The sequence below is a fragment of the Lepidochelys kempii genome, chromosome 2 (genome assembly GCF_965140285.1).
Source record: "Lepidochelys kempii isolate rLepKem1 chromosome 2, rLepKem1.hap1, whole genome shotgun sequence".
NCBI lineage: Eukaryota > Metazoa > Chordata > Testudines > Cheloniidae > Lepidochelys > Lepidochelys kempii.
This window is the reverse complement of record NC_136381.1, coordinates 184,485,066-184,505,625: the sequence shown is the minus strand read 5'-3', so window position 1 is coordinate 184,505,625 and position 20,560 is coordinate 184,485,066. Positions and strand designations below refer to the sequence as shown.

At 40.4% G+C, this 20,560-nt stretch overlaps 1 protein-coding gene across 9 annotated transcripts in view; it reads right to left on the bottom strand.

Moving 5' to 3' along the window:
- LRRFIP2 (LRR binding FLII interacting protein 2) overlaps window positions 1-20,560 on the bottom strand; it is a 138,269-nt gene that overhangs the window by 9,693 nt on the left and 108,016 nt on the right. For 7 of the 9 annotated variants that reach the window (XM_073333006.1, XM_078851723.1, XM_078851722.1 and 4 more), the window contains 9 exons: window positions 20,215-20,385; window positions 19,522-19,614; window positions 13,897-13,989; window positions 9,566-9,667; window positions 9,124-9,256; window positions 7,489-7,538; window positions 5,749-5,869; window positions 2,555-2,634; window positions 1,240-1,344 (listed from right to left, as the gene is read on the bottom strand). In XM_073333006.1, coding sequence (XP_073189107.1) covers window positions 1,240-1,344; window positions 2,555-2,634; window positions 5,749-5,869; window positions 7,489-7,538; window positions 9,124-9,256; window positions 9,566-9,667; window positions 13,897-13,989; window positions 19,522-19,614; window positions 20,215-20,385 — 948 coding nt within the window. The remainder of the gene's footprint in view (window positions 1-1,239; window positions 1,345-2,554; window positions 2,635-5,748; window positions 5,870-7,488; window positions 7,539-9,123; window positions 9,257-9,565; window positions 9,668-13,896; window positions 13,990-19,521; window positions 19,615-20,214; window positions 20,386-20,560) is intronic. The other 2 variants (XM_073333004.1, XM_073333005.1) reach the window with 1 other exon arrangement.

The following is a 20,560-nucleotide window of genomic DNA, read 5'->3' as shown; positions in this document are numbered from 1 at the left end:
TAGCTTAGAGAGACACTCTGGTCTTTGCTCTGAAATCAAGCCTTTAACACTTCAATCAGATCTCCCAGGAACAGGCTGATGTTCCAGAGAAACTTCCTGAAAGTCCTCTGATCACTAGATCCCAAAAAGTATGTCTACACTGTAGCTAGGAGCAAGACTCCCAGCGCAGGTAGACAGACTCTTGCTAGCTTCACATAAGAGTAGCGTGCTAAAAAGAGTAGTGTGGATGTGGCAGGGGTGGCAGCTTCGGCTAGGCATCCAGGTCCAAGCCTTCCCAACTCGTTGGGTCCAAGCTTGGGTGACATGAGGCACGTTCCCAGGTAGATATACTCTGAGACATCTCTCCCCCTGGTCATTGCCAGATAATGCAGTAATAGTGCCCGCTGCTGAGTAACAGGGCTCAATTACAGTCCAGAAGCTTTTTGAAGTTATTAGGAGGCCTTCTTTCTAAGATACCTTAAAAAGTAGTAACAAAAGAACAAAAAATTACTTTGGTAATTTTAGTCTGGAACTGTATCTCAAAAAGTCAAGGTCTGGAACTGGAAGAAGATAGTACTTAGTGAGTCAGAGAGAGCGCAATGATGTTCACAATGTAACATGCTCCAGACTGGGAACAAAGTGCAAACAAAGGTGGAGTAAGTCAAGGCCTCAATGAAGACAAGGACTTCAGAAGCTCAGGAGGTCAAATATCTTGTTGCTTCAACTGCAGGGAAAAAACAATAAAAAAACAGGCTGTCAATGCATGGATAAGAAATAATTTACCAATGCTCTCAGGTTGGCTCCAATTTGACAGCAAAGATAAAAAGGTGGCAACAATGGAAGTCATTCAAGGAACCAATGCAATGAGGATGATAAAAAAAAAAAGTATAAGAAACATGTCCAAGAATTAGAGACAAGGGTTCCGAGGAGAGGCTGCTGCAGAACAGGAGAAAGTTGCTGTAAGCCAAGACAATTGCCAATGAAATGCTTGCAGATCCTGCAGAACTCCTCTGCCAGCTACAGTCAGAAAAGAAATGATTTTGAAATACATTGGGCCAGCCTCAGGTGCATGAGACATCATACTGAAGAAAAAGACCTCTATATATGACCATTTGTAGTTCTTACCCCCTTGTTGGAAGCCAACAGACTGCTCACAGAATTACTCCCGTAACAGCTACAAAGATTAAATGTTCATAGGCATTTGGTTTTATTAATGAAACTCCATCATGTTTACTCTGAAAGGAAAATGGAGTTGATTACCTCTCGCTGAAGTTTCCTCTTCTCTGCTTTGAGTTCATCTTCCACTTTTTCTGCATTCTCTGCTGCAGATTTATATCTTATCACCTGTCCTTCAAGTCTTCCAATCTGCAAACAAAGTCAACCACCAAAAAAAATGACTGCTGACTGCTTTATAATGGGATGGGCTACCCACCTGTCTGTCCTTCTCCCCTCTCCTATGTGGCACTCCACAGCACTGTTCCCTGCATTATCTGTGGCACCCTCAGCAGGAGAGAAGGTGGTGAGTGTCAATGTGCAGAAGCAGCTGAGATTGCAGAGAAAGGGAAACATCAGGGTTTAAAGAACAGGGAAACTGCAAGAAGGGAGACTCATGGAGAGTAGAAACACCAGAGAAGAACCCACTGTCGGTCACTCTTCATGGTGAGACAGCAGGGAGTGGATCGAGGGGAATGGAAGAGCACTGGAGGCAGGGAGAGTGGGAAAACTGGGAGGGGAAAGTGAGAACCAAGGGAAAGTGAACTGGGAAACAGAGGCAGTGGAAACAAGAAAGGTGAGACATGGCAATGGGTCAGAGTATGATGTGAGAGGTCATGAGTCGAAGCCCAGCTCTGTAACAAGGGGATGGAGCGCCAAGCAAAAAATGAATAGGAACCACTAGCTTTAAAGCTCACTCACCACTCTCTAGTTAGAATGCAAGAGTTATGACCTGTTACTGTTCTACTACAGTTCACAGAGTAATGAAATCAAATATGTGGCATAGTGATAAAAAGCACTGTGTAACTCTGATTTGCCAAGTGCTAAAGTAATCCCCATTTATTGAAGCATACTCTAATTCGCTCTCAGAGTATTCTATTATTTTGCTATTTATAAACTATGGAAACCCAGAAGAGTTTCTCAAATACATTACTGTCTTGTTTACAGAAAATTAGATAATCTTATGTAGTATCTCCCTAAGTCAAGGGTACCTTTTTCACAGATAGTAATTTAAGAAAGCAATCCAGTTTACACAGTAAAAAACTTACTTCCATTCCTTTTTATTTTGTACAGTATGATGGAGGTCTTGGTCAATTAACCCCAGAATATGAATCTCTACATTTTCTTTTTATGGTGAGGTTATGAAAAAGTATTGATTTGTAAGAAAATGGTAACACAAGTATGAATTTAGTGCTGCTGGTAAAGCCATTATGGTGAATCACAGAACAGATAAGAATCAATTTTGGAATCTACATCTGAGAAAAATGATCTTATAACTCGAGTATACTATGCATAAAAATCTCTGTGACTTACTTAAATTTACTAAAAATTTACTAAAAAAATTCTAAAGAAAGATACTTACATTTTGTTCCATGGTAGTTATATCTTGTTCAGCTTTTGAAAGCTTAAATTTGTATTCACTTATTTGTCTGTTGGCATCTCCTAAATAAAATCAGACATTAATGGATTTCTTAAAGTGTCACTAATAAGCAATTCCTATTTTAATTCAAATGAATTTTAAATATGACTCCATTGAGAAATAGAGGTTATTTACCTGTAACTGGAGGTTCTTTGAGATGTGTGGTCCCATATTCCACATGTGGGTACATATATACACACCATGCACCTGAGTTTGGAATTTTTTTAGTAAGCAGTGCCCCACTGGCCCACACATGCTGTAGCTCTCCTCGTGCTCCAAATCCAGATAATCCATGACAGAGGACAGATAATGGAAAACAGATAGGGATCACACAACTCAAAGACCCTCCAGTTACAGGTAAGTAACCTCTGTTTCTTCTTCGAGTGATGGTCCCTACCTATATTCCACATGTGGGAGATTAACAAGCAGTGTTCAAACAAGAAATGGTTACAAGGACGCAGATGTGATAGCTAATACTGCTGTCCCCATAGCTGTATCTGTAACGGCAGACTGGACCAAAGTGTAACGTTTTGTGAAGGAGTACAAGGAGCTCCAGGTAGCTGCCCTACGTATCTTTACCCATGGCATAGGGTACCACCTATCCCTTGGCAAATCATGCCTGGCCAGAAGATGTAACCCTGATGTTCTAGGGCTTCTGTGCAGGGCCATCTTTGCTTGGTACCACAGAGACTCCTGAGGAGTTTCCAAATCATTGTAAGAAAACACCAGATCACCAGCAGTACATACAGTACCAATGATTTTGTACACAGACTTGCAGGTGGGAGAGAAGGAATAACCTCCTCTTCTGAAGTAATGTCTCTGAATAGAGATGGTGCATGAGTGAGAGAGAGAGAATGAGTGAATATGAGGATAGGGAGACATAGGTCTCAGACCACCTGGGGGTGGATGGTGAGTACATTGGTGCTGCCATCGGATCTGGAGCTTCCTTGCTCACAGAAGAAGTCAGATCCTTCTGGGGCTGCGTCAGTATAGGCACTGCATCGGCTCTGGAGAATGTCTGTCCTGTGCTTTGGACACCGGAATCAGTACCTGAACAGACGGATCCATACCCTTATGTGCCACTTTCTCTTGCCAAGAAGATTTACTCAGGCTTAAGTCTTTAGCGTCTGTGCGCACAGGCTCTCCTGACTTTGGTGGGGTCGGGGAGTGATGCTCTCTCTTCGGAGCAGTTTTGGATTAAGACAATTTATCCCTATACTTATGACTGTGCATCTTACTCTCATCGGAAGCCTTCTCTTCAGGCTTAGAATTCTTCGTTTCAACTCCCAACCTTGTGCTCAGAGGGATGCTTCCTGTCTGATGAGGCTGCTGTACAGGGGGATCTTCCCAGCCTGGATCTGATTGGGGTCTCATCACCTTCTCTTTTCCTTACCCTCATGAGTTCTCGGGGGAAGGAGCAGCAACTACTGTACGTGGCTGAGATATGATACTCGCCCAGACAGGAGAGGCAACACTGATGTTGACTGGTCACAGAAAAAGAGCAAGGGCAGGAAACACAAGTTTTGAACCCTGGGACTCAGGACAATCTCAGCCTTCCTGGGCAGAACAGAGGGGAAAATTCTGCGGAATGGGTAAAAGGGGAACAACTATCTAACTATTATACTGGAGTCTAAAAAGGAGAAGAATACTAAAAATGAACTAATTACAGTATATTGTTACAGTATACAATACTAATTACAGTATATTGTTACTAATTACAGTATACAGAAATGACATAGTAGCAGAAGGAGCTGAGAGGACAGAAGACTCCCTCAGACTTCATGGCAACAAGAAGGAATGGGAGGTGTGTCTGTCTGCACCGTTCCTTATACTTTTGGTTCAGAGCACAACAAACGCTATGGATGGACACTGCTTACTAAAAAATTCCAGACTCAGGCACATAGTGCACATGCATAGCCCAGGTGTGAAACACAGAGAGGGACCACTGCTCAAAGAAGACTACTATATTCAGGACTCTTGTGGTATAAATATTCTTTATTGATTCTCTTCTCTTGGAGACTAAAGAAGCTAGAATAATGATCCTATCTTTTACATGTGACACCTAACAGACCCATTATAAGAGACTGAAGACACCAAGCCTGCATTAATCACTTGGTAACCCCAAGATATAGACACTTTAAAATGTGCACTTCGGACAGAGCATGGACAACCAAAATAAATGGTATCAACAACAAACCATCTCATCACCAACCGATTATCTCCTTGAAAAGCAGGATCACTATATTAAGACTGGTTTGAGGACAAGAATCCCAACATAAATATAAATTCTGGAGGTTGAGCAGAGATCTGAAAAAGCATTTGACCAAAAAGCAGAATAAAGCTTGAATTTGCTTGACAATACAAATCTAAGAAAAAAGAAAAGAATTTCTTGCAGGTTTGCAAATCATTTTTGGTGGTACTGCTCAGAAAATTACCAATTGGCACAGCCACACCTCTGCTTGAGATAGCTTTGGCACATCTCTCAAATGACTGTCCTGTCAGTGACTTGCAGCTCCATATGGCTGCTGACAGCTAGGGAGTTCGCTTGCTCAGACTCAAGCTAGCCTGGTCAGTTTGTGTGAAATGAAACTGAACGTTGGGCAGGATTTTAATACGTTTTGTTTGCTCCAGATAGTGACAGGGAGTCTTTCAGACTGCGTTAGTGGATCAAGCTTCAACATGATAGGAAACCAGGGGAAAATACTAGCAAAATAATTCAGGTGAAATTCTATCATCTAATAATGAAATTGGCAAATATTTATATCAAAGTGAGGCAACGTTGTCAACTAAGAAAAATTAACTTGCCAGAAATTTTATTAAGCTCCAAAAGCAAACAGAGACCTTTTATTAACTATTGTATACTGAGGAATGCACTGAGAGGAAGTTTGCCAACAAAAAATAATTTTAAAATCCTGTACTCTGTTGATACTACTACAATTGATAATAATTAAACCTACACAAGAAAGAAAATAGCTATGAGGAAAGCCCCTATGAAAACCACAGATAAAGTTTTCAACAAGATTAGATAAGTAGGTCTCACAACCAAAGAAGGGCACTCATCCTTCATACATCGGGGGAAGAAGAGAACTAGGTTTCTTTTCACTATGAATATCTATATATATTTAAGGTATGCTTACTCTGCATTTCAATTAACTGCAAATCAGAACCATTCTCTAATCCTGTTATATCTGGATTTGTGCCATCATTTTTAGAGTATTTCTGTCGTTCCTCTTCCAGTTGCAGCTTCAGTTTCCTAATCTGAAATTAAAATGTCATATTGTGAAGAGTAATCTACTAGAAATTATACTGTGACCACAAAACATTTTTCCCTTCATCGTGATTCTCAGCATGAGGTGCCAATTGAGCTCTGTGTATGGAATTTTTCATGTATATTTTACATTTTTAAAGTTTACAAAATCTATGGCTCAGATCCCAGGATGTGCAAAGGCATACCAGAGCAAATCCAGCATTATGATGTACCTCTTCCCTCATTCCCAGAAGTGATGGCTGCCAAGCTGGTCACCTGTGCAGAGTTAGAGTAGTCTCAAAAGTAGCTTAACTTTGTGTTACATGTCAGCAGTTCCTACAGGTTTTTCCGGCAGTCAGGGCTCATCAGTATGTAAGAAATCCCCAGCCATGACCCCTGATGGAGGTCTGATGAAGAAGGTAGGAGCTCTCATCTTTGCTCTATACTATTGGAAAATTCCTCCCACAGTTGAGTGGAATGGTGTAGGGAGTTTGAATCTCACAAACAGGAGTTTACATAAGCCACCTCAAAATAGAATGATTTTTACAACTACCACACTCTAATAAGTGATTGTATTTTTATGGTCTAGCCAGTATTTGGCTTCTATTTTGGCTTGAACCCAAAACACCTAGTTATTTGACATTCATCTGAATATTAAAAATAAGGTATCTGGTACACTCTCAGTGAAAACAAAGGCTGATAAGAATGGCTAGATCTGTGTCCTGTGCAGCTATACTCCATGCCTTCCCCTAGACCACAAGTTCACAAATTGTGGTCTGTAGATTAGTAGTCTGTGGAACACCTGCTGGTGGTCCACTGGTCACTTGCAGGTCACCAACCACCTCCTCTTTTCTAGTTGCTAAACTGCATTAAAAGTTAATATTCATAATATTTTTCCTTTTAACTAACTGTAGTTATCACAAGAATATTGTGATGATGAATTGGAAGAATCACAACATGGGAGGACAGATTATCCATGAGACACTCTACGGTACGGAAAAAGTTTGAGTACTCTTGTCCTGGACAGATCTCTCAGAACACATAACGACCCTGGCTTCTGCTTTCTCTTGAGTCAGCCATACTGGTATTGTTCAAAAATGACTCCCAAACCTTGTTAGATTTTAGTAACTTCCAACTTCTTGTTTTTATAAAAAGAAATAAGAGAAAGAATGAATAAATAGCTACTTCATTTCATATAACCATCACTGATCAATGATGATCTGTAATTGTAAGATGCAAATGAGTCAATCATACAGCACAATGTTAGTATAAAAACGGAGAGGCAGGACGCACCCTCACAAAGATCCATATATACTTCCAATTAGGACCACTCAGAACAACCATAAGGGAAACAGCTTGAAGACCAACTTAGCTATTGCGTAAGACCAAGTTCATGCTGTTCAGGGCACCACAGAGAGGAATTTAGTAGTTTCTGGCCGACCAAAGTTGGAAGTTTCATTAAAGCTAATATTTTCGTTTAGTTTGTTTTACCTACAGGTTTAGTAGCTTTTTATTTTTTATTAATGTACTAACTTTTTTTTGGGGGGGGGCGGGGGAGAGACACACTTTTTTAAATCTAACTTATCTATCCCTTTACACAATATTTATGGGAAAAAAAACACTTCTCTACCTGTGACAATAATTCCTCTTTCTCCCCAGCCAGTTTTCGTAGCCGAACATCTAAAAGAACCAAAGAAGAAGATCTCAAAATCCAGACGGATTTAAAACCAAAAATTTAATGTTTTATTTTCATTAAGCTTAAAAATAAAAATATTTTTCAAATTTAGCAAAAGTTGTGAATTTAATGATGTGCTGAAAATGACCATTTGAGTTCCTATGGTTTATTGTACTTGCCTAAATGGTTGCAAACATCAATACTTCAAACACATCACTATATTCACAGCAACATGCAGTTCAAATATATCTTTGTAACATATAAAAAGCTAAGTATTTTCTTTACTTTTTAATATATAAAAAGTTTAGCAGCAATAAAGACATCTGAGTAAGGCAATTCCTAGTAGTTAATGAATGGTTGAGGGACTACTGGGGATAATTTATACATTTAACAAAACAAAACCATCTCCCACTTCCTAAAAATACTCACTTTAGTAAAAATACTCAAGACATGGCCAGTTACTGCTATAACCATTTTACCTGTATGTAAACATCCTTTTCCCAACCCTTTATTTCTGTCTTATCTTTCAGATTGCAAGCTCTTCAGGGAAGGGACTGTGCCTCCCTATGTTTGTAGAGTACCTATCATGTTGTGTTACTAGAATACAGACAGTAGCTGGGCTAATAGCCTAAACTGCAGCTAAAATAAATTAACTCATCCAGAAAAGATCATTAACCCCTTGAACATACCCTCCCACTCAGTCAGTAGTAAAATCAGAATAGGTCTGACAAGTTCTCAGTTTCTTAGAGAATTATTTTTAAAAATAATGTAAACAAACCAATAGTGCATCAGAACCACCAAATATGAGTATTAACAATTCTTTCTGTCCATTTCAACATGACTGGGCAATATCAGGACTATTTATTAAATAAATGGTTTAAAACAAAAAACATGCAGTCTTCCATTTAAATTCGTATACTATGTGTACCAACATACAAGGATGTTTCCTTGTGTACTAAGTAATGAAAAAAAAAAACAATAATTTGTGCAGTTTAGCTAGGAAAACAAAATTAACCAGGAGCCTGGGAACAGAACCCTAATTTTGTCCACATAGTAGTTTGACTGTGCTAACTGGAACTAAAGCAAACCTTTCTATTCTAAGCAATTAAGAGATACCATCAATTTGCATGAATACAAAAAGTATTTCAAAGGAAATGAGAAGACACAATATACACTCCTATTTCTTGTATACAGGACTTTTCACAAATGGGCTCTTTAAATAGTTCATGTTTTTAAAGAAACATTTATTTCTTAACAAAGAAAATAAGTGTTAATCAAAACACTTTACTAATTCTGCATTTTTATCCAACTATTTCCTAGTTTTCTTAGCTCACTCTAAAGTTACCTCAAAAACAATAAAATGGAGACTGGACCATGAGAATTAACCAACTGCAGATGCCCTCATCGCACCAACAAACAAATATGCTGTTAGGTTAGAGACAAGCATTCAGCTTGGCAATGGCACATTTCATAAGTAACGGAAATATCTTTGTGTAGCTCTGAAGTCACAATTTTGGATGTGAACACTGGGGGAAAACAAAAAATCCAGTAAAATCTTTGAAAGACAACATGTATTTAGTATATTTTTACCTAGTGGTCCTTCTCCTGCAGATTCCAAGACTTGAGCAGCTTCCTGCGATACAACTGCTATTGTACCAACCACTGGTTCATGGTTTACATCACCATTTGGAGTACCATCTGGGATTATAACTAACCCGTGTCTCTGAAAAAATAAAAGGAATTTCACTCATACAAAAGAAACCTTTTCTATCCAATTACATTTTACATTTTCAGAAGGTTTTCAACTTGACTGAAACAGTTACACCAAATGGAAATGTTCCATTTAACTTATGTGAGGATTGGGGGTTTTGGTCCATATTTGGACCAAGCAGCATTACTTATATCATTACCAGAATCAAACCTTTCTTGGGATGTACTGGAGTAGTAACATACTGCTTTCTGTTTTGTGTTGACTATGGTTGATCCCCCATTTCTGTATTTGTATTACTGTATACTACTGCTACTGACATACCTGTCCTGTCTTCATTGCTTCCTTCAGGTCAGCCAACTCATCTCTGAGCTCATCTCGCTCATGCTTAATGGAGTCAAAGTACTCTTTCTGTCTTTCTAGAGCCTGGGTACAGGCAGATAGCAAGAAAAAGAATGGCACAGAGAGAGAGCAATATGATAGGCAGCAGAGAGATTTTATACAATAAGGCAAGCAGCTGAATAAAAGTAAAGAAAGGAGAAGGGGAAATATTATGTGCAACTTCAATAGCTAACTTTTGCAGTCATATGTTTGCCTCAGTGCCGCATGCTGGTCTTGAAACAATCTTTACCTACAGTAGGCTTGGCAGACTCTATACAATCCAACCATTTGATTCATTACATTGTTTACCAAAATTAATACAGTCCTTCCAAATGTGTCCATTTTAAGGCAATCTCTGCATGGACTTTTCTGCATAGTATTTGTGTCTAGCTGAACTATCCTAGAAAACCCTCATAGTGGGAACAGCTTTGTGATGAGGTATTTTGACAAACGCTTTGGTTAAGTTTAATAAATACCTGCCTCTGGCTTTAAGAGAAACATCTATTTCAGTCCAAATATATATTTACTAACAATTGCATCCAGCCACTCAACAAGCCACCGCACTACTACTGAACAGTCAAGACTCCACATCCTTCTCACAGGCCAAAATGCTCGGGGATTTAATTAGTAGAGACTGTAGAATACCACATCCATTACACTAACTACTCTGACTTCTACAGGAGCACAGAGTAGAAATCTTACAATCAAAGTCTGTATATTTTAGTTCCTTTTATTAATTTCTTCTTATCTGCTTCTCTGTTACTTGCATAAATATTTTAGCCATTTGGTTACCAACAAACGTTTTTAGAAACACAAAACTAAGAAAAACTGGCACTAACGACACTACATTAACACAAAAGGGGTCACAACAGAAAACACAACAATCTCATACAGCTATGTGGCAACTATGTTACCCAGAGTTAACACAGACATTTTAGGCCAATTAGGCAGCACTCCAATATTCCATTTAAATTAATTACTACATGCACTATGAATAATCTTGACTATGCGACAACTGCATTATAAATAATCCCAAATAAGAGAGAACTGCACAAATGTAAACACACATTTGCCAAGAAAACTCATCTAACAAATGTTATGTCATGCATGAATCTTTAGGAATAGACTGATATAAAGGAAGAAATGAAGGTAAATAGCTTCACATTGTATTTTCTTCACTTCTCAAATTTACTACAATAGAACCTCAAAGTTACAAGCACCTCAGGAATGGAGGTTGTTCACAACTCTGAAATGTTCATAACTCTGACGAAAACATTACGGTGGTTCTTTCAAAAGTTTACAACTCAACATTGACTTAATACAGCTTTGAAACTTTACTATCTAGAAGAAAAATGCTGCCTTCCCTTTATTTTTTTAGTAGTTTACGTTTAACACAGTTCTGTATTACTGTAGGAGATCTTCGCTGCTGCCTGATCTGTGTACTTCCAGTTCCAAATGAGGTGTGGTTGACTGGTCAGTTTAACTCTGGTGTTCGTAACTCTGATGTTCTATTGGATGTTTTACTTTAAATTATTATTGATAGTTTCTAGGGAAAGCAATATTTTTCAATGCACTATGCTGTTCATTTATTTATTTCAACAGGAATAAATGAAACATGCAGCTGAACTGGATTTCATAGATGGAAAAATTAATTTTAAGCACTGCATACTAAAAATATAGGAGTAGTCTAGCAGCTACCCTCTGATGGATATAGAATATTTTAAGAAAATTCATTTTATTACTTATCTACTGTTTCCTCAGACACACTAGATTTCTACAACTAAAATTATAAACTTAAAGTCAAGCCCCTTATTTTTTAAACTCCATAAATGCTTTAATTAGGGCTTGAAAAGTTTACCTGATGCCTACTAGCTAGAGTGCCAAGTGCCACCCATGCACTCAAAGCTACAATCCTTGCATTTTAAAGGAATAAACAACGTTTATTGTGTATGCTATTAAACTGTAAAATTATCAAATTGCTATTTAATATATATTTTTAAACATATCTTGTTACATATCTCAATTTAGTTATTCACATGTAAAAGAGTCCCTCAACATGGAGTTAGGGTTGTAGGCACTCTGCACTTTCCAGGACTCCTTGTAGCTTACAGAACATGAGAGTTTAATTCCCAAAACCCAAATAACTGACAAAAACAGGAAATGCAGAGTTAAGGTTTCCTTGCACACATGGTATAAGAAGGTTATCATTGCAAGAAAAAAAGCCAAACACACAAATGTTGAAAGAGAGTTGTTACACTGCTCACACAACACAGGCACACAACCATAACTCTGCTTCCCTGCTACCCCGTGGGGTTGGCAATAAAAACTGGGAATATTCACTACCAAAACCTTTAGTAACAGAGGTAGGGTTGGTTGTATTTCACCTCACCCCCTGACCATATAACACCAAATTTGCAAAACTACTATTTCCAGTCCCTCTTACTGTCAAAATGTTTTTCAGGACAACTGAGCTCTGCAAGTGCATTGTAGAGCAATTTATTAAGTAAAAGTAGGTCACTTGGGAGGAGGAAACTTTGACTCAGAATTCCTTTGACCAAATATCCCAAAATTTGCCCCACAAAGTCTATCCCAGACCCTGATTTGGCATAGCTATTTTCAAGGCAATCTGTCTATGCAGGTACACTTTGAAGCGCTCTGAAAAGTAAAAGCAATTTATTGGGGGGAGCAGGGAGGGCAGGGAGGAGACTTATCTCAGGAGACCCTGAATAAATGACTAGATAAATAGTACCTCAGCCCTCAAACTGACATATTGAGTTTCAATTCTATCTGAATGTGTCTGAGAATTTGAGAGAACTTTGAAAAATAGACTTGAAACTGACATGCTGTTTCTATCCTGCTTGTGAACCAGATTTCTGGTTTGCATCATCTTTGCAAACAACTTCTTAGAACCAGAATAAAATTCTAATAACTTACAAAATATAGTGTATTGTACAGCTGCTCAAAGGAGTCCTTAAGATGGGATACAGTGAAAATTGACCAGTCTTGACAAATCCACTGGAGCTTATCATCAGGGAAGATGACAAAAAATAAAAGCTGAGACAAAGATGAAGCCATGGAAAATAAAGGGCTACAGGATCATAGGGGAGGCAAACAGAGAGGAAGAATGTTCGTTCTCCTTTACAAGTGGTAGGGTGGGGTTGGACTTCAATTTTATGAGACACAAAGGCTAAAAACTCTGTTTTTAAAAAAGTTACGGTTTAGATTCTGTAGAAGTTGATGTCACTGGTCTCTACCTCCATGTAGGCAAGTTTCATATTTGCCATGAATTGGTAGCTTTTTCAAGCCCTGGCTACAGGTAAAAAAAATATTCTTAAAAGTTAAGGGACTGTATGCATGACAAACTGAAGTCTTCTATTTAATAAGTTTAATTAATACAGTTCTATTTTATATAATGCCAATCACCATATTATTTAGGCCCTTCAAGCTACTCAGTCTTCTTTCCTCTTTTGTTTGTAATAAGCTTTACAGCATTTAAGCTATAGTATATTTTGTTTAATCTTTTATTCTTCACAGTGCTTTCAAAGTGAAAACCCTGGACTGCTTAAGTGAATGACAGACACATGGTATGTAATCACATTAAACACCTGCATGCTTCTGATGTATTGTGAGGCACATGGCCACAAAACCAATCCTGAGATGTGGGTATGACATATAGCTAGACTTCTTGAAAAAAATATGATTTTATAAGAGTCATTTTATTTAAAAATCAAATAAAACACTACTTTTTGGAATAGATGGCTAACACGTCGAAGTATTATGAGCGCTTAGATTTCTCCTTGCTTAATATAAAATGTATAACAAGTTGCTTCATGCATATATAATGCAGTAAATTCAGCATCCAAAATGAGTGTAGTAAGCCATTTTCAGAACTGAATAGGTGGTTATGTATTTTTCATTTTCTGCTTGAAGTATTAGGCACTGGCTCCTGCTAGATGTATGACAACTGACTAGATGGATCCTACGTTTTTATCTTAGTATGGCCAAGCCTACGCTCTTAACCAATTTCTTGGAAGGATAAAATTGTAATTTATCCCTTTCACCCACTGTATATGTAAGTGAAATTCAGTAATATGAAGTGAAGCTCATTTCTTTGTTCCAGTGGGGAAGCTTATGTTACAAATATCAGATTGCAACTGTGTTTAAATGGCTAAAATGTACATGGCCTTCATTTCTTTGGACTGTCCAGAATCCTCTAACAATACCAGTCTATTTCTAAATCAATGATCCCTTTTCCCCCCATATTAGTTTCATACCCCAATTTTTTTATCTTTCCAATTAATTGTCTCCTGGAGGTCAAACACCTCTCTGGTTATGGAGTCTATTTTCTGCTGCATGCGTTGATTCTCCTGCAGTAAATGGGAGGAGGGAAAGAATAAAAGAGGAAAAAGACAGACTAGTAAAGGAAACAAACGGATAAAGGAAACTAAATAGTATAAAATCAATCAAAGAGTCTGTAAGGATGAGAATTTAAAAACATAGATGGCATCTTAGGCTAATATGACACCTTCCTTTTTCAATCACACAAGGATATTGTAATGTAACTAACTTTTTTTATACACTAATGTTATATGGAGTAGGCACTATATAAAATAACTTTTTGATAATGTATCAGCTGTATCTGTGCATTTCCATGATAGTTTCCACATAATTTGGAAGTAATATCCTTTCTAGAGAAAAAAATACCTTCATGATAGCTCTTCAGCAGAGTGGGTCAAGTATCACATGGATGTGACCTTTTTTAAAAGTTCCTTTCACTATGGACTGAAAAGTTATTCAGCTATTAAAGACGAGACTGGAACCACAGGCCTAGGCATAAATTAATGTAACCCCTTTTTATGTTAATTCTTATAAATTATGACAAATGCAATACGCTAAAGTTCAATGCCACAAAATTAAATTTAATTAAAATATAGCATTGATGCAAGATATTAGAAAAAAGTTAAAACACTGACTTTTACATTTCCTAGCCACTGACTTACCCTGGCAACCTCATTTACTGTAACAGAAAAAGGTATAAACGTTACAATTGTCCGATATCAAAATGTTTGCAATGTATTGGATGCTAGCTATAGAAAGTTGAGAACAACATCTGTACCAGTGCAAAACAAGTGTATTTTGGTTGTAATATATTTGGGAAAATGTAATTCATCCCAAGTCGGTGGTCGGGTATGCAGCAAACAGAATACAAACAGGATGATCAGGAAGAAAGAGCACGTTCCTTTGAAAAGGTGCATTATTTATGTATTCTGCTTTCAAAACATGGAAACTCTAGGACATAGTATCTCAGACTATGGATAAGTGTACTGAATCTTTTTTAGCACAGTCACACTGCAATATTTAGGGGTTATTTTTGGCCCAGTAAACTTAGAAAGTTAACCAAAACGCTGAAGTGTTGAAGGCAATACATGAACTCGTGTAAACATTTCAATTTCAGCTCGAGGTATTTGTATTACAACGGTGGTTTTCAACCTTTTTTCATTTGTGGACCCCTAAAATATTTCAAATGGAGATGTGGACCACTTTGGAAATCTTAGACAGTCTGCAGACCCCCAGGGTTCTGTGGACCACAGGTTGAAAACCATTATATTACAAAATATGTAGTAACACAGTAAACATATTAGACATTAATGCCCAAGAAAACAAAACCACAATTTCTAAAGTGATCTGTAAGAAATGTTGCAAAAAGTACTTCTGTAACTCAAAGAACCTTTTCTAACTTTTACACTTGTGTGTGTTGACAGAGTATTAGGTTTATCACCTCCTGTTATAAAATGGAAAACAAATAGAAAGAAGGAAAGGAAGAAAGAAAGAAGGAATTGTGTATTTAGACAAAATAAAGCATCCAGCAATGAAATGCTTGTCAACCAATTCTACGTAATGCACTACTGTGGTCAGAGGTGGCCTTAGCATTTTTGGTGGGTCTACTAAAATTTTTCTTAGGCCCTCAAAATATAACTGATCCCAATCTGTTAAAATCATGCCCCTCTATATGGGGCTAGCCTGAGGATTTTGGGGATGATTAGAGAGAATTCTTTGGTATCCCAACAAATCAACTCATTTTGCATCTGTGAATGGAGGAGGCGTCTGTGCCAAAACCAACTTCCTTCTGATCAAGAGAACCCCACTGGTGGTGTTGGGTTATGTGCATAATGCCAACATTTAGAAAAGTATTGAATGAATGCAATATTATTAATATGAAAGCAATGAATAACTGTCTAAATAAGCTGCAAGTGGAGGTGCCCTTTGGCCCCCATTTTGTGAAGTGTCCATGTGGATCTGATGAATATAAGCATTTATATGCTGTTGCACTTTACAAAAGTAATAATCCATACCCTGTGAGGCAGTTAAGTATTCCAGATAAAAAACCTCTACCAGAAAGGTTCAGTGACCCAGCTAAGGCCACAGAGGGAGTAAGTGTCAGAATCAGGATTAGAATATGCAGGAGATCCTTGCTCTCGGTGCTTAGTCTACTACATGTTGAGAAAAGTCAGTTACAGTGTTCTTCGAGAGGTGTTGCTCATGTCCATTCCATTGTAGGTGTGTGTGCTCGCCACATGCACCGGTGACAGAAGTTTTTCCCTCAGTGGTATGCATAGGGGACCGGCTTTGGTGCCCTTTGGAGTGGCGCACATATGCTGTGGTATAAGGGGCACTGCCAGCAGAGTAGGCCTTTGCGGTGGGTGACCAGGGTGGCTGCCGTGGAATATTGATATGTGAAAGTAGGCATCCTTCAAATCCAGGACGACATACCAATCTCCTGGATCCAGAGAAGGAATGATGGAGGCCTGGGAGACCATGCGAAACTTCAACTTCTTAAGATACTTGTTGAGGCCTTGCAGGTCCAAAAGAGGGCAGAGACCACCCTGGGCCTTTGGAATGAGAAAATACCAGGAATAAAACCCTTTCCCTTTCTGAAGTGTGGGGACTTCCTCTATGGTCCCGACTTGCAGGAGAGCTTGTACCTCTTGGGCAAGAAGTCACTCCTGAGAAGGGTCCATGAAGAGGGATGGGGAAGAGGGGGTGGGAGGGAGGGATTTTCAATAAACTGTAGGATGTACCCCACTGCCACAGTCCTGAGGACCCAGCGGTCCATTGTTATTGCAGCTCAAGCGGGGAGGGAGGAAGGAAGGAAGGTGGTTGAAAAACAAAAGGAGGTTAGGATCTGTCTGTAGACTGGGATATCATCCTTGAGCGCACCTTCAAAACACCCGCTTGTTACCCTGGGGGTAGCAGGAAGAGCCCAACTGGGAGGCAGAGCTGAATTGTTGGCCTTGCCCTTCTTGTGATAGGGCTCTGGTCTGGCTCGACTGCTTGGTCTATGATGTTGTTGAGGTTTGAACCTCCTTCTAGCGGGGGCCGGTGTGTAGAGGCCTAGGAAGTATAGGGTAGCCCTAGAGTCCTTAAGCCCATGTAATTTTGTGTCTGTCTGTTCCACGAATAGGGCCAGGCCGCCAAAAGGGAGGTCTTGGAGCGAAAGCTGGGCCTCTGTCACCAACCCAGAGGACATCAGTCACGATGCCCACCTCATTGCTGCGGCCGAATCCGCCACATCAGAGGCGGCCTGGAGGGAAGCCCTTGCCACCATTTTCCCCTCACCAAGGATGGCAAGGGGCTCTAGTTTGGACTCCTCAGGCAATGAGCCTGCAAATTTGAAGATTGACTGCCAAACATTAAAATCATACCTCCAGAGTAGAGCCTGATGGTTTGCCACCCAGAGTTGGAGGCTGGCAGACGAGTAAACCTTTCTCCCAAATAGGTAAAGCCTCTTGCTGTCCTTATTTTTGGGAGCTGGGCCTGGTTGCCCTTATCAATCTTTTTCATTGGCCGCCAAGACCACTAGGGAGTTCGGGGCTGGGTTAGAGTACAATATTTGAACCGCTTCCTGGGGACATATTACTTCCTGTCCACCCGCTTGGAGATGGGTGGGAGGGAAGATAGGATTTGCCACCAAGCTTTTACAAGCTTTACCACTCCATCATACAAAGGGAGTGCCACTCTGGACAGGGCCACCACAGCCAAGATGTCAAACAGGCCATCAGTGGGTTCTGCCAACTCCTCTGCCTCTAACCCCAGGCTCACTGCCACCTTCTTTAGCAGCTCCTGGTGTGCCCTGGCATTGTCCTGTGGCACTATCTGTGATAGTCCCACCACTGCCTCATCTGGCGAGGATGGCGAGGGTGGGAGGAGAGGTGACCTCCACTGTGGCTGTGGGAGGCCCGGGGGCACCTTGCTCGGACCCTGCATCCAAATCCAGGAGCAGGCAGGAAACGGTAGCTGACCTTCTCTCTGACACCCCTGATAGAGAGCGTTGCATGAGGGTCCCTGGGAAAACCCCCATGGATTCCAGAATTGCCATGGGGTGGGGCACATTGGCCCTGGGCCATGCATCAGCTGGCGGCCCTGGGGGAACCTCCCCAGGCTTGGCTGAGGATATCTGGCCCGAGGGACCCAGTACCTCCAAAGAGGAGGAGAAGAAACAGTCTTGTCTCGGGGACCACCGCAGTGCCGACGTGGCCTCAAAGTCCTCTTCCTGCCTGCTTCCGTGATGCTTGTGGCAGGGGGATTGGTACTGAAGCTCTGGGTCCGAGCTGTCTGCTCGGGGCCTGGTGGCGGAGCTCAGTGGATCGGCAACAGGCATCCAGCAATTGACACCTAGAGATCTGTGTCAGTACTGAGTCAGATGATCAAGAGCAGGATGATGAGGAGTGCTGAGTCGACCCAGGTGATTGGTGCCGCGTGGTTTGGTGATCTATGCCTCAGCACCAGGGATCGGCCACACCGTAACTCCAATGGGGTCCTTTGCCCCAGAGAGTGATATTTCCTGTCCAGAGACCAGTGTCATTCTGAGAACCAGTGGTGCATTGTGGCCCTGTATCTGCCATTGGTGCCATCCCATGGGGAACTATTGCTTAGAGTCCTGCGAATAGGGCCAGGAACTTCAGTTGGTCTGGGCAGGTCAGAAGCGCCTTGCTGGGAATCGTCGCTTTGACGTCGACCGTCGCGGTTCTAGGGACCAATGCCGCACCGACAGGAACTGTGGTTCAGCTCCCAGTGCTGGCTTCCCCCTGGAGATGGCCACGTCTTGGCAAGGCATCAGGGACACCAGTAAAGACAAATGTCTTTTGCAGCCTGGAAGGCCTCCAGTGTGGACAGGACTTCCAGGTGCAGGGGATCTCTGCCATTACCAGGGGTGGGCAGTTGGTCCCTAGGAGGGCTCGTTGGTCTAGCTGGCAATGTCAGTGCCTGGCTGGGCTCTAGAGACTTACTGCCTCGCAAGGGCCTATCCTCTCCAGACTTTCCCTTTGCCATACAGAAGGTCAGGGAACGCCTCTCCCCAGGCGCTTCTTTTGCTTCTAAGCTGGTACAGGGGACTGGGACCGGCACCAGGAGGCCGGTGCACTATGCACCAATGCTGCCGTACTTGGTGCAGAGTCGGAGTTTGGCAGCTCAACTAGCCCAGTATCCCATCTTCCAGGTGCCCCAGAGGGAATGGACGGAATAGGTAATCATCCAGTGATCCACTCTCTGTCACCCATTCCCAGTTTCTGGCAAACAGAGGCTCAGGACACCATCCCTGCCCATCCTGGCTAATAGCCATTGATGGACCTAGCCTCCATGAATTTTTCTAGTTCTTTTTTGAACCCTGTTATAGTCTTGGCCTTCAGAGCATCCTCTGGCAAAGAGTTCCACAGGTTGACCGTGCGTGGTGTGAAGAAATACTTCCTTTTGTTTGTTTTAAATATGCTACCTATTAATTTCATTTGGTGACCCCTAGTTCTTGTGTTATGAGAAGGCGTAAACAACACTTCCTTATTTACTTTCTCCCTCACATATTTCCGTTAGTACAGCCATATGACTGACGTTGAATGTGTACAAACCTCTATTAGTTCATCTCTCTGACGAAGGCCCTCTTTAAGTTCATCCATCTTATGCTGTAGAATACTGCACGTGTGTTTCTGCCTTTCCAATTCCTATATTAAACAAATATCAGTTAAGCAGCACATGCTTTGTTGAGGGTTGGACACATACATTTTCAATATAAATTAAAATAAACATGAACATCAGTAAATAATAGTCTTAGCAATGATTTCCTGCCGCAGTTCAGACTCCTTAACAGTTAGAATATACAGGTTCAGGGTTTGAATAGTTTTCCAGACACTAAGTAGCTAAACCACTAAACCTACTAGCTGGGAATGTGGGCAACCCACCAACAAGGTGTAAGTGCAATGAGCTGGTGAGAAGCTCACCAGATTATTGAATCTGCACAATGCTCTTTTTGTATTATATTTTCTAGCTGGTGTTGAAAAATTTGGGGCCTGGACCTTTGTGAAAAGGAGAAATCTAAGTGACTGACAAAATCATGATTCCCTCCCAACACAGACACACACACTCTTACACTTACTTCAACAGAACATTCCGGGTCTTAATAATTTTCAATCATGATACGGCTTCTCTGTCATATCTGATTAAAATATAACCTCGCTATTCAAGGTAGCTACTGACCATAAGGCTCTATTTTCATTAAAAATTCAGTCTTGTATAATACAGTTTAATACACAAAATATCAGTACCTTTGACTTCTCTTCATTTTCCCTATAGAACTCTGCCATCTGCTCTTCCCTCTCCTCAATGACATCCTTTAGCGTATCCACTTGATAAATCAAATTGTTTTTCTCATTATCTAGCTGAGCATTGGAAACCATAGCTTTCTTATACTTCTCTTCAACTTCAGATAGAGAATCCTGCACAGATGTTAGAAACGTTAGCATTACTTTAACTGTTTGATGCTTCAGAATAAATGCTACATGTGAACATAATACTCAAGAGCTTACATTTGTTTTGAACTAAAATCATACCAACATTTTAATTTACTAAGTACTGTTTGAGGTCTTTCTTTAGAAATATAAATTAAATTAT